At 39.8% G+C, this 14,000-nt stretch overlaps 1 protein-coding gene across 6 annotated transcripts in view; it reads left to right on the forward strand.

The window, feature by feature from the left end:
• The window catches only part of pde4cb (phosphodiesterase 4C, cAMP-specific b), a 234,224-nt gene that overhangs the window by 153,128 nt on the left and 67,096 nt on the right, over positions 1-14,000 (forward strand). The window contains exon 1 of one of the 6 annotated variants that reach the window (XM_062028111.1): positions 10,809-11,230. The exons of 4 other annotated variants lie outside the window; for them this stretch is intronic. In XM_062028111.1, coding sequence (XP_061884095.1) covers positions 11,097-11,230 — 134 coding nt within the window. In that variant the 5' untranslated portion in view covers positions 10,809-11,096. Of the gene's footprint in view, positions 1-10,808; positions 11,231-14,000 lie in introns of those variants that run through there. One more of the 6 variants, XM_062028113.1, reaches the window with a different exon arrangement.

The following is a 14,000-nucleotide window of genomic DNA, read 5'->3' on the forward strand; positions in this document are numbered from 1 at the left end:
ATATATTTGTTCAGTACAAAACAGGCATCAAATTACATTCTTGTTAGATTAAAAAAAGAATAACAGATTTTGACAGGTCTACATGAGAATATGTCCATGTTAACAGTAATCATAGTTTGATGCCCGGGGTTTCCAGTATCAGAAATACGTAAATGGTTGTTTATAGGTTGTCTTTTTGGATGTTTGATGGTCCCTCCTCTCCTAACCCATTTCCCTCCGTGATGTGCCCACCAACACGTCTGACTGGGCCCCTTTGCCCTGTGTCTCAAAAGACAAATATTTGTCTATGATGGCGACAGCAGCAAGTCGGTTGATGACATACCAGGTCCAATGAGTCCATTGATACAGAAACTTGTGATTTGAATCGTTTAAATACATTAAAATGACGGAAAGAGCATTTGAACACACGTGCCTAGCGTTAAAAAGAAGGTGCGATATTATGTGCATGTTCAGAAAAGTGTCCAGGTGACATTTCTTTCAATGCCCCACTGGCAAGTCACACGACAGTTGATGGCAGTGTATCTTGGATGCTAATGAGCTGGCATCAAGTTACCGTGTGTTTAAAATTCAGAACCACTGTGATGTGTCTCATGGTTGTGGTTTTAATTCATTTGAACATGCATTCTGTTACAATGTGGTACGTCACATATTTCCAGTTTCTCATTATTTACATGTCCGAAACAGAGTAGGAAGAAACAGCTTATTTAATCCTACCCAACTTTCTGTTTCGTAGCAATTTCTAACACATTTGCTTATCCTGTGCTCAATATGTAACACATACAAATTAAATACATAATGCATTATTTTAACTTTACTGAAATTCAAGGACTATCATTTTCTGTCAAACCATTTCTTTAATGTATTCATTGTTTTCTTTCCTGTAATTTTTTTATGTTACCTTTTGTGTGTTCTCTCTTGAACAAAATGCATTCATAACATCTAAAAATACTGTATTTTCCAGACTGTAGAGAGCACCGTTATTTAAAGGCCTACTGAAATTATTTTTTTTTATTTAAACGGGAATAGCAGATCCATTCTATGTGTCATACTTGATCATTTCGCGATATTGCCATATTTTTGCTGAAAGGATTTAGTAGAGAAAATCGACGATAAAGTTCGCAACTTTTGCTCGCTGATAAAAAAAAGCCTTGCCTGTACCGGAAGTAGCGTGACGTCACAGGAGCTAGTATTCCTCACAATTTCCCATTGTTTACAATGGAGCGAGAGAGATTCGGACCGAGAAAGTGACGATTACCCCATTAATTTGAGCGAGGATGAAAGATTCGTAGATGAGGAACGTTACAGTGAAGGACTTGAGAGGCAGTGATGGACGTATCTTTTTTCGCTCTGACCGACTTAGGTACAAGCTGGCTCATTGGATTCCACACTCTCCTTTTTCTATTGTGGATCACGGATTTGTATTTTAAACCACCTCGGATACTATATCCTCTTGAAAATGAGAGTCGAGCACGCGAAATGGACATTTAAAGTGACTTTTATCTCCAAGACAATACATCGGTGACACACTTAGCTACTGAGCTAACGTGCTAGCATCGTTCTCAAATGAAGATAGAAACAAAATAAATAAACCCCTGACTGGAAGGATAGACAGAAGACCAACAATAATATTAAACCATGTACATGTAACTACACGGTTAAAAATTCTCAGCCTGGTAAGGCTTAACTATGCTGTTGCTAACGACGCTAAGGCTAATTTAGCAACTTAGCAACCGGACCTCACAGAACTATGATCAAACATTAGCGCTCCACCTACGCCAGCCAGCCCTCATCTGCTCATCAACAGCCGTGCTCACCTGCATTCCAGCGATCAACGGCGCGACGAAGGACTTCATCCGTGGGTTTAGCGGCAAGCATCGGCTAGGCGTCAGGGTAAGTAGTCTTTGTTGTGTTGCTGTAAGTATTGTAATGCCCCGCAGTGGAGAAGGAGTCACACAGACGAGGATGCGCAGCTCAATCGCTTTATTAACAAGTGGTAACTGGTTGTAGTTCAAAAATGAACGCACACACATACACGAGCTGCTGTTAGCCAAAACTCACGCTCACACACACTCAAGTTCTCCGCCAACTCACTCGCGCATGCGCGTTCCCCAAACCCTTAAAGACACAGTACACTAATGCAAATATCACAGATATTACAGTATTGTACTTAGCCGCTAAGACACCGATCGATCCCACCTACAACGTTCTTCTTTGCAGTCTCCATTGTTCATTAAACAAATTGCAAAAGATTCACGAACACAGATGTCCAGAATACTGTGGAATTTTGTCGAAGAAAACAAGAGGCTTTTCTATCGGGTCCGATGGGGTCCAACCACTTCCGTTGCTTTTGTGACGTCACACGCATAATCATATCCAAAGGTGTTTTTCAACCGGAAGTGTGGCGGGAATTTTAAAATTGCACTTTATAAGTTAACTCGGCCGTATTGGCATGTGTTGCAATGTTAAGATTTCATCATTGATATATAAACTATCAGACTGCGTGGTTGGTAGTAGTGGGTTTCAGTAGGCCTTTAAGCCCCACACACCACATTTTAGAAGAAATAAATATGTTTACATATATTAGCAGTAGGGATGTCCGATAATGGCTTTTTGCCGATATCCGATATTCCGATATTAATTACCGATACCGATATCAACCGATACCGATATATACAGTTGTGGAATTAACACATTATTATGCCTAATTTGGACAACCAGGTATGGTGAAGATAAGGTCCCTTTTTAAAAAATTTATACAATAAAATAAGATAAATAAATTAGAAACATTTTCTTGAATAAAAAAGAAAGTAAAACAATATAAAAACAGTTACATAGAAACTAGTAATTAATGAAAATGAGTAAAATTAACTGTTAAAGGCTAGTACTATTCATCATCATCATCGGCGGTCACTCGAACGAGTATGACGATCCTCCTGGTAGGGGGGTATTCATTTATGGAGGATGCCTGTGCGTGACTTTGTTTAACGTGGGGAGACTGGTGCACAGACAGTCACCACACAATCCTTGACAGATCCGGGTCAGGGTCCAGTGGCATGGAGTCCAAGACGACTGGGGACCCTTTTCTGCTGCAGCCTTCATCCGCCATCCCAGCCGTTGTGACGCTCAATAGGGTTTAGCAGTCATCCTCCGCCTGTTCCACCGTTGAGGTCTTGGGTTGTTATTTCCCCATAACTGGGCCCACATGGATGTGGGGGTGCCTTCTTCCGCCATCGCAGCCGTTGTGGTGGTTATACATCTACCGTCTTGCGCCTGCTCCGCCGTTAAGGTCTTCACCGTATCCCTGGCTAGGGGGCAGTCAGGTACTAGGCCTTTGCCAAGGGCCACCTGGGGTAACAGTAGTAAAGGGGTTAACCTCCTAGTGCCCCAAGACCCCATAGAGGAGCCTCCACTGCCGGATGCACTTTAACGTCATGCCCTATTAGTGGACCAGCAGCACGCACTATCATGTGTGCTTACGGACTGTATCCCTTGCAGACTGTATTGATATATATTGATATATAGGGACGGCGTGGCGAAGTTGGTAGAGTGGCCGTGCCAGCAATCGGAGGGTTGCTGGTTACTGGGGTTCAATCCCCACCTTCTACCATCCTAGTCACTTCCGTTGTGTCCTTGGGCAAGACACTTCACCCTTGCTCCTGATGGCTGCTGGTTAGCGCCTTGCATGGCAGCTCCCGCCATCAGTGTGTGAATGGGTGAATGTGGAAATACTGTCAAAGCGCTTTGAGTACCTTGAAGGTAGAAAAGCGCTATACAAGTATAACCCATTTATCATTTATATATAATGTAGGAACCAGAATATTAATAACAGAAAGAAACAACCCTTTTGTGTGAACGAGTGTGAATGGGGGAGGGAGGTTTTTTGGGTTGGTGAACTAATTGTAAGTGTATCTTGTGTTTTTTAAGTTAAAGTTAAAGTTAAGTTAAAGTACCAATGATTGTCTCACACACACTAGGTGTGGTGAAATTTGTCCTCTGCATTTGACCCATCCCCTTGTTCACCCCCTGGGACGTGAGGGGAGCAGTGGGCAGCAGCGGTGCCGCGCCCGGGAATCATTTTGGTGATTAAACCCCCAATTCCAACCCTTGATGCTGAGTGCCAAGCAGGGAGGTAATGGGTCCCATTTTTTTATAGTCTTTGGTATGACTCGGCCGGGGTTTGAACTCACAACCTACCGATCTCAGGGCGGACACTCTAACCACTAGGCCACTGAGTAGTTTATGTTGATTTAATTAAAAAAAATTAAAAAAATGAAAACGATACCGATAATAAAAAAAATGATACCGATATTTTCCGATATTACATTTTAAAGCGTTTATCGGCCGATAAAATCGGCAGGCCGATATTATCGGACATCTCTAATTAGCAGCAGATATATACCAATACGAAAGATTTTGTAAATGTTTATTTTAGAGATGTCCGATAATGGCTTTTTTGCTGATATCTGATATTCCGATATTGTCCAACTCTTAATTACCGATTCCGATATCAACCGATACCGACATATACAGTCGTGGAATTAACACATTATTATGCCTAATTTTGTTGTGATGCCCCGCTGGATGCATTAAACAATGTAACAAGGTTTTCCAAAATAAATCAACTCAAAGTTATGGAAAAAAATGCCAACATGGCACTGCCATATTTATTATTGAAGTCACAAAGTGCATTATTTTTCTTTAACATGCCTCCAAACAGCAGCTTGGAATTTGGGACATGCTCTCCCTGAGAGAGCATGAGGAGGTTGAGGTGGGCGGGGTTGAGGTGGGGGGGATAGGGGGTAGCTAGGGTGTATATTGTAGCGTCCCGGAAGAGTTAGTGCTGCAAGGGGTTCTGGGTATTTGTTCTGTTGTGTTTATGTTGTGTTACGGTGCGGATGTTCTCCCGAAATGTGTTTGTCATTCTTGTTTGGTGTGGGTTCACAGTGTGGCGCATATTTGTAACAGTGTTAAAATTGTTTATACGTCAACCTCAGTGTGACCTGTATGGCTGTTGACCTAGTATGCCTGCATTACCCCTATGTGTGTGAAAAGCCGTAGATTTTATGTGATTGGGCCGGCACGCAAAGGCAGTGCTTTTAAGGTTTATTGGCGCTCTGTACTTCTCCCTACGTCCGTGTACACAGCGGCGTTTTAAAAAGTCATAAATTGTACTTTTTGAAACCGATACAGATCATTTCGAAACCGATACCGATAATTTCTGATATTACATTTTAAAGTATTTATCGGCCGATAATATCGGACATCTGTAGTTTATTTACACACCTAATTGTTCCCAAACGGTGCCTGTCACACGGCAGTCAAACGGCTGATCAAACAAAATAGAAGTCATCGTCATGGACCCAATAGCTGCAGAAGCTCGCTCTCCAATCAGCTGAACAGACTTAATGTCTCCATGGGGACGTCTTGGTGAATTTACAAAACGGAAACAATACAAAAATAATGCTATTGCACGTTAATAATACTAACACAGACTGTTGTGAATGTGTTAGCATATTTGATAGCATGTGCAAATATGCATGAAAACACTCCTACAGACATCACACATGGGACGGTTTAATAAGTATGAATTGTTTTAGTTGTATTTAAAAAATTACAAACGTTGTTGTAGTGATAAACGAGGAATCTTTTCGAGTAGAAACGCTATGGATGAATATTTCTGGTTCAAGAAACAAAACAGAGAGTACATTTTCAACCCGCAGCACCTGCAGTGAGCGAACAAACAATAACACACCTTTTCAGTGTCTTTGTCGGTGTAATATGAAAACTATTTGTTGAGTACACAACATTATGGGCGTTAGCAAAGAAGAATCCATAAATTAGCCGCACCATTTAGATTAAATTACTGTATTTTTACCCACAGGAAAATCTGGCTCACAGGTAGAGACATTCATAAAAAACAATAAAATAAATAAGTAAAAAAACGTAAAATAGCTACACAAATCGTTATCATCCCCATCATCATTTTAGGCTGCCTCTAAAAGTGCATTCAGTATGTAAAGTGGTTACCCTCAAAGTGTGGGAAAAAAGTTGCGGCTTAACGTCTGTAAACTTTAAGTCCTTTCTAACTTTATAAATGTCAATTATATGGAGAATAAACATTTTTGGTCCAAGAATTGATCCCTGGGGTACACCGCAAGATATATTTAGCGTTGTAGACGTACTGTTATGTTCGCCTCGCTTCATGCATTGCTTCCTGATGGTTAAGTAGCTTCTTACCCAGTTTACAGTAAGACCAACCCTCTGATGCCATACCATTCTAATTTGTTAATTAAGATATTATGATTACCAGTAATTGTATCAAATGTTTTTGTTAGATCCATAAATACTGAAGCTGCACACTGTTTACCATCTCTTGCAGTGGTAATTTCCTACATTATGTCGATGAATGCCATCGACATTGTGACTTTGCAGAAGTTTGCTAAGGAGACGATCCATTCCGTAATCGAAGCTAAAGGGCGGTCCAGGGAATATTAGCGTTTACAGGGGCGTAGCACCAAATTCTGGGCCCCAAACCACAGAATTGGCCCCAATACACACACACTTGGTAAGTTTACAAGCACTAATAAACTAATAATTGCATGGAATTGGTTGAAACCAGCTTTTAAAAACACATATAAAAACCTTGGTTAGGTTTTTGACTTTTTAAAGATGGGATTAACATATCTAAAACATATCTAAATAAACCTTTTAATTTATATTACTTTCTTTTGAAAAAAAAAAAAAGTTTCTAATCCAATATAAAATAGCCAGAATAAGATTTTAAATAATCATATAACCTGTTAATATTTCACTTAAATATCATTATAACCCTATCAAGTTTTCCTTTACTTCAGAGTGCAAAGAAGAGATTAGCTGATTCATGTATAATTATCATCAGTGGAATATACAAATCATAATAATACATCATTAATATTATGATTATATTATTATTAGTGCAACTCCTGGACGTTAAATCTCCCCTGTCTTTAAATTCTCTTGATGCCTCTTTTAGTAACTTTAATCAAGGGTCCTTGAACGCACCACAGTTATGTGCAATGAGATGCCCATAACTTTCTCCTACACTGCACCAGAGAGATTTATTATAATTGTACCTTTATTCTATCACCTCATCCTTGTTGCAAAATGCTGGTGCTGTGTGTGAATGCTTAAAGGTGAGATTTGATGACGTTATGACGTCTGTGTTGAGAGAAGTGTTCCATGCTGGGTTTGCCGATATCCAGGTGGAACGAACCATTTAGAATTTTTGATATAGGGGAGCGTAGGTAGTTGAACATTTTTAATTTGATTAATGCAACCCTATGATTGAACTTTCAAGGTTATTACGGTTCGAGCAGCAAAGGCTGGGAGAGCCCTATTGTAATTGCTCCGTGCATTATTTTTTCTCCAACTTTGATTGCCTTTCCGAGGCGTTTAACATGCACAAAAATTTACTTTTTGCAAGTGCATCTGGTTCTGGCAAAAATGTCTATATCTTGGGGTTACCGAATACGAAATCTCAAAATGTATTTTGTAGCGCCCCCTTCAAAATTAGGAAAAAATAGCTCCTGCCACCAGAATCATGTATCATCAGGAAAATCGCTGGAGAAGTCTGTCAAGACGGGACTCACGTAAAAGCCTCAAGAACCCATATTTGAAAACAAATAGGAAGTCAGCCATCTTAGTTTCAATCGGCCATTTTTAGGCCAAAAACAGGGTCGTACTTTAACGAACTCCTCGTAGGGACTTTGACCTAATGAATTGTGGTTAAAATGACAGACTGGCGATAATAACTTGCTATGGAATTTTGCCTGCGCTATAGGATGCGGGCCAAACCTTGATCTGATGGTTCGCCACAAAACTTTTAACATTTATAACTTGGCTCCACATATTCAGATCTTGATCAGAATTGGTACAAATTCAGTGACACCCTAAAGTGCTGGATCGGTCAGTACCCAGGGGGTGATCAAGGGTGATGGGTCAAATGCAGAGAATCATTTTGCCATTGATTGATTGATTGAGAAGTTTATTGACATCTTAAAGGCCTACTGAAACCCACTACTACCGACCACGCAGTCTGATAGTTTATATATCAATGATGAAATCTTAACATTGCAACACATGCCAATACGGCCGGGTTAACTTATAAAGTGCAATTTTGAATTTCCTGCTAAACTTCCGGTTGAAAACGCCTTTGGATGATGACGTATGCGCGTGACATAGCCAGTGAAACAGAAGTATCGGTACCCCATTGAATCCAATACAAAATAGCTCTGTTTTCATCTCATAATTCCACAGTATTCTGGACATGTGTGTTGGTGAATCTTTTGCAATTTGTTTAATGAACAATGAAGACTGCAAAGAAGAAAGTTGTAGGTGGGATCGGTGTATTAGCGGCGGACTACAGCAACACAACCAGGAAGACTTTGACTCGGATAGCACACGCGCTAACCGACGCTAGCCACCGACCGCACGGATGATCGTGGTGAAGTCCTTCGTCCTTCCGTCGATTGCTGGAACGCAGGTGAGCACGGGTGTTGATGAGCAGATGAGGGCTGGCTGGCGTAGGTGGAGCGCTAATGTTTTTATCATAGCTCTGTGAGGTCCCGTTATACTAAGTTAGCTTCAATGGCGTCGTTAGCAACAGCATTTTTAAGATTCGCCAAGCTGGAAAGCATTAACCACGTATTTACATGTTCATGGTTTAATAGTATTGTTGATTTTCTGTCTATCCTTCTAGTCAGGGGTTTATGTATTTTGTTTCTATCTGCATTTGAGCCCGATGCTATCACGTTAGCTCCCTAGCTAAGTTAGGTTCAATGGCGTTGTTAGCAACAGCATCGTTAACCTTCGCCAGGCTGGAAAGCATTAACCGTGTATTTACATGTCCATGGTTTAATAGTAATGTTGATCTTCTGTCTATCCTTCCAGTCAGGGATTTATTTATTTTGTTTCTATATGCATTTAAGCACGATGCTATCACGTTAGCTCCGTAGCTAAAGTGTTTCGTCGATGTATTGTCGTGGAGATAAAAGTCACTTTGAATGTCCATTTCGCGTGCTCGACTCTCATTTTCAAGAGGATATAGTATCCGAGGTGGTTTAAAATACAAATCCGTGATCCACAATAGAAAAAAGAGAGAGTGTGGAATCCAATGAGCCAGCTTGTACCTAAGTTACGGTCAGAGCGAAAAAATATATGTCTTGCACTGCATTCTAGTCCGTCACTCTAACGTTCCTCATCCACGAATCTTTCATCCTCGCTCAAATTAATGGGGTAATCGTCGCTTTCTCGGTCCGAATCGCTCTAGCTGCATTGAAAACAATAGGAAAATATGAGGAGGCGATCAACTGACTACGTCACGCTACTTCCGGTAGGGGCAAGGCTTTTTTTTATCAGAGACCAAAAGTTGCGAACTTTATCGTCGTTGTTCTCTACTAAATCCTTTCAGCAAAAATATGGCAATATCGCGAAATGATCAAGTATGACACATAGAATGGAACAACAGCTTTGTTTTATTAGTCAACATTGCAACTTTTTCTAAATTACATTTAACCTTTTTTATTTCACATTTGTTATGTTTTTGTTTATTTTAATAGTATTTTTAGAATGTGCCGTAGGCCTTTAAAACATTAGCTGTGGGCCGCAAATGGCCTCCGGGGCACACTTTTGACACCCCTGCTATAGATAATAAAAAATTAAATCTGATAAATATATGGATAAAAAGCAGAGCCTGGCGACACATGCGCGTTTATCATAACTCTCTCGCTCTCTCTGTCTCTGCCCCTCCCTCACAAATGCTGCTGCATGCGCACAATTTGTTTTGTTTTTAACCCCTTCTTAACCCGGAACGTACATTGAAAATACACGCAACCCTAACTCAAAATGCCGGACATTCGAGGCATTTCAGAAACTCCGCCCGGACAGCTCCGCAAAAGAGGACATGTCCGGTGAAAAGAGGACGTATTGTCAGTCTATTGTAGCCCGTTAGCTGCTAGCATGCCGTGTGTTGTGCCTCGGTATGCATTGTTTACACAACGTGTGTTACGCTACTTAATATGTCCGTGTGGAAACTCGTTCGGTACACCTCCGAACCGAACCGACACCCCCGTACCGAAACGGTTCAATACAAATACATGTACTGTTACACCCCTAGATAACAGTCATATCCTCCTTCCACATGCTCCAATCTTTCTAAAATGTTTGATGGTGGGTCGATAAGTGGGGAGGTCGTGACCGCCGACTTAACCCCGAGGTGCAAGGGGGGGCGAGGGCATTCTCAACGCTGCTCGCAGATTACATTTTTATTTGATGTTTACATTGAAGACATTGTTTTTTTATAACTGTGCTTAGGGCCCTTGTACAACATCCCTACTTCAATGTTTTTTTTGCAGAAGGGCAGGCAGTGTATAAATATGTCCTCAGGCATTTTACTGAAATATAACTTTTGAATCCGAAACTTTACCAGTCTAGTCCTTGACATACGTGCATATTTATCTGCACGACACTGCATGTTTCTTACTCAAAAGTACTGACACGCGTGATGCAGCTACAACAACTAGATTGCCCAACCACAGGCCCTCCCGTCCCTGCCGCTTTTGCACACACACGCTCACACACATTCTGTACATACACACGCACATAGTTCATGTGTTTTTTTAAAGGCACACTCTGACCATGTGCCTGGGGAAGGAGGAGACAAGCAGAAAGAGCCATAGAGGGTCAGAGTGAGGGAGGAGTGTATCCTCAGAGAGTTCCGCTCAGTTTGGATTTGAAAACAAACCGCCTCGGTCTCCGCCGTCACGTTTGTGTCCAGCTTTTCACAACTGCATGAAGCAGTAAGGAAATGGCTCCTTAAAAGCCAGCGCCAACTTGGCTTTGGGCGCGCTTCGGACGGGCGGCATGCAGCCGAAACACAGCGAGGAGGGCTTTCCTCCATCTGTCCGTGCGTCAAAGGAAACCCGGTGCGGCGTGAGGGGAAAGGAGAGCGCGCACAAGAGTCGAGGAGTAGTGGAGTGTCCGGGGGAGGAGGAGGAAGGGGACGATTAGGGGAGAACAACCAGAAAGAAGAAAGGACGAACCCCACCACAACTGCAAACATGAGTTTGCCGACTAACTGTGTGTATCTGGCCCCCTCGTTCCAGGACCGCTACTTCAAAATGCGCAACGGGAATATCTGCGGGTCACCATGCGCCGTCAATCGACCCATCGATATTGTGCAGAAACGAAGACGGTAGGCCAGATGTGGAGTCAATGCACTGCACTAAATTCTCTTTTTATACTTAGCCCCTCTATTCCTTATAAATCACTCAATGTTTGTGATTTTAGATGTGAGTGTTCACTTCAGTCAATAGTTAGGGCAATTTCTTCTACTTTTAGTATATTTCTGTATGTTTATGGCCAAATTTAGAGTGCAGCAATTTTCATCTTAGTAAATACACTGTAAATCTGCAAGAGGAAATGACTGTTTTTTGTTGTTATCAGTATTTATTTACTTTCACACTAAACAATTTTCAGAAGCACAAGTGACTTAAAGAAAATAAAATAAAAAAAAAATATATATGTGTATATACATATATACACACATACGCACACACACACATCTATCTATCTATCTATCTATCTATATCTATCTATCTATCTATCTATCTATCTATCTATATACATATATATATATATATATATATATATATATATATATATATATATATATATATATATATATATATATATATATATATATATATATATATATATATATATATATATATATATATATATATATATATATATATATATATACGTTAGGCCAGGAAAAAACACAGATACTATTTTCATCCCTAAGATGCTATTTTCATCCCTACAAGCCTGTTTCGCAGGTTTCCCTGCTCTTCCCTGCGAAACAGGCTTGTAGGGATGAAATAGCCTCTGTGTTTTTCCTGACCTAATGTATATTCCGCTCTATCCCGGTATGGAGCACTGTATAACGGATAAACCACAGAAACCTTGACTATATATATATACAGTATATATATAATATATACATATACATACAGTATAAAACTAAATAATATTGATTGAAGCATGTAATTTATCATTTCAAAAGAAGTTAAATTTATATTTCTGCTGTGTAATAGGCTTTCTGATAAAATGTGATTTACATTCGAATGGCGATTGTCATTAATTCTCATTCATAGTCTGCTTTTAATACTGGACAAAACTTCTCATAATACCATATTCTCTTTCATTTTGCCTATGTTGTATTGATTTGCACTTGTACAGTTTGGTTGTTTTGTTACTATACTGTATGTACTTTTATGACACTTTATTTTGATTACGTGTAAGTGTATTTGAGCAGCTTTTTAAAAGCTAATACAAGAATAATTAATCAATTCATCATTTTAAAAAATCGATTGAAAATACGTTTTTCAGGCCATCTGCAGCTTATTTGCTGCGCGTATACTGTACGTCGTACGTCAGCAGCCAACAGGAGCGTTTGTAATCTGTAACCTGTTATGAAAAGGTTGTGTTGTCATTTTTATACCAAATAACAAATTGTGTGAATCTGTTTGAATCGAAAATCGTTTCTGAATCGAATCATAACCCCAAGAATCGGAATCAAATCAAATCGTTGTAAGATTCACACCCCCATACTGTGTATAGATATATATATATATATATTTTAAATCAAATTAGCTGGAATGTTATTGCAGCATTAATCATTTCATGGCATGTATCTGACAGGCTAAAAATAAGCAGTGTGATTAGTGTGTATAACTCCGGCTGAATGACTTACTGAGTGACTTATTGGCTAGTTTGTGAAACTGTTATTAGAACAAAATCAGTAAAGCCTCTCAGTCCACCACACACATCCGTCGTACTCGCCATCACTCACTTAATGTGCTGGTTTTGTTAGCCGGATGTATTAGGAGGGAATTTTTGCAGAAAAGTTTGCTATTATGTTTTGATTATTTGTGCACTCTTTCAGCCCCATTGACTAGCATTATAACTACTATTTTTTTAACGGACTGCAATCCTGGTATATTACTATACTTTTTTGATAAAAACTGAATGAATCGCATTCTTGCCAATTGAAAAACAGGAACATTATGCTCTGGTGTAATTGCACCCCTTAAACACATGGTGCCAGAAAACCATGAGCATAATTTCCAGAGCTTTGATGAGCGTAAATGAGTTGAACTGCCATTAAACCGCTGAAATGCAATGAAAATTATCTTTGGTTAGTTACATATAACATGGCAGATATAAATAAAAGACTTGTGTAAACTTAATAGACTCAACCAAGTCCTACCAGCTTTCTCTCTCATTCTAGCTCAGTAGGCACTAGGTACTGTAAAAATAATATTTTGCTACTTGTATAAAAATCTATGTTGTTATGAATTATTGACTGTTATTTCTGGCTAAAAGGTGACTAAACGTAAAAAAACGTAAGAAATAATGAAACTTCATATCAATAGAATGAATGTGTTAAAATACTTCTACCATTTAAAGTTGAAAAAAAAGGTAATGTTGACACTTTTAAGAGCGGATCTCTTTTAGATCTTAAAAGTAAATGTGCATAGTCAATCTTAAGGTTGCACAAGGGTTATACTTGGGGTTTTTTGCATCCACAATAGTTCTTAATTAGGTCAAAAATATGCACTTAATTCAATTCAGGTTTGCATATACAGTTTTCCTAAGATTTCAATTTAGCCAGGGGTGATTTTTGCAATAGACACTTGGGTTTCGCATAAATTAAAAGTTAAACTGCCAATGATTGTCACACACACACTAGGTGTGGCGAAATTATTCTCTGCATTTGACCCATCACCCTTGATCAACCCCTGGGAGGTGAGGGGAGCAGTGGGCAGCAGTGCCCGGGAATCATTTTTGATGATTTAACCCCCAATTCCAACCCTTGATGCTGAGTGCCAAGCAGGGAGGTAATGGGTCCCATTTTTATAGTATTTGGTATGACTCGGCCGGGGTTTGAACTCACAACC

Source organism: Entelurus aequoreus, linkage group LG19 (assembly GCF_033978785.1).
Source record: "Entelurus aequoreus isolate RoL-2023_Sb linkage group LG19, RoL_Eaeq_v1.1, whole genome shotgun sequence".
Taxonomy (NCBI): Eukaryota; Metazoa; Chordata; class Actinopteri; order Syngnathiformes; family Syngnathidae; genus Entelurus; species Entelurus aequoreus.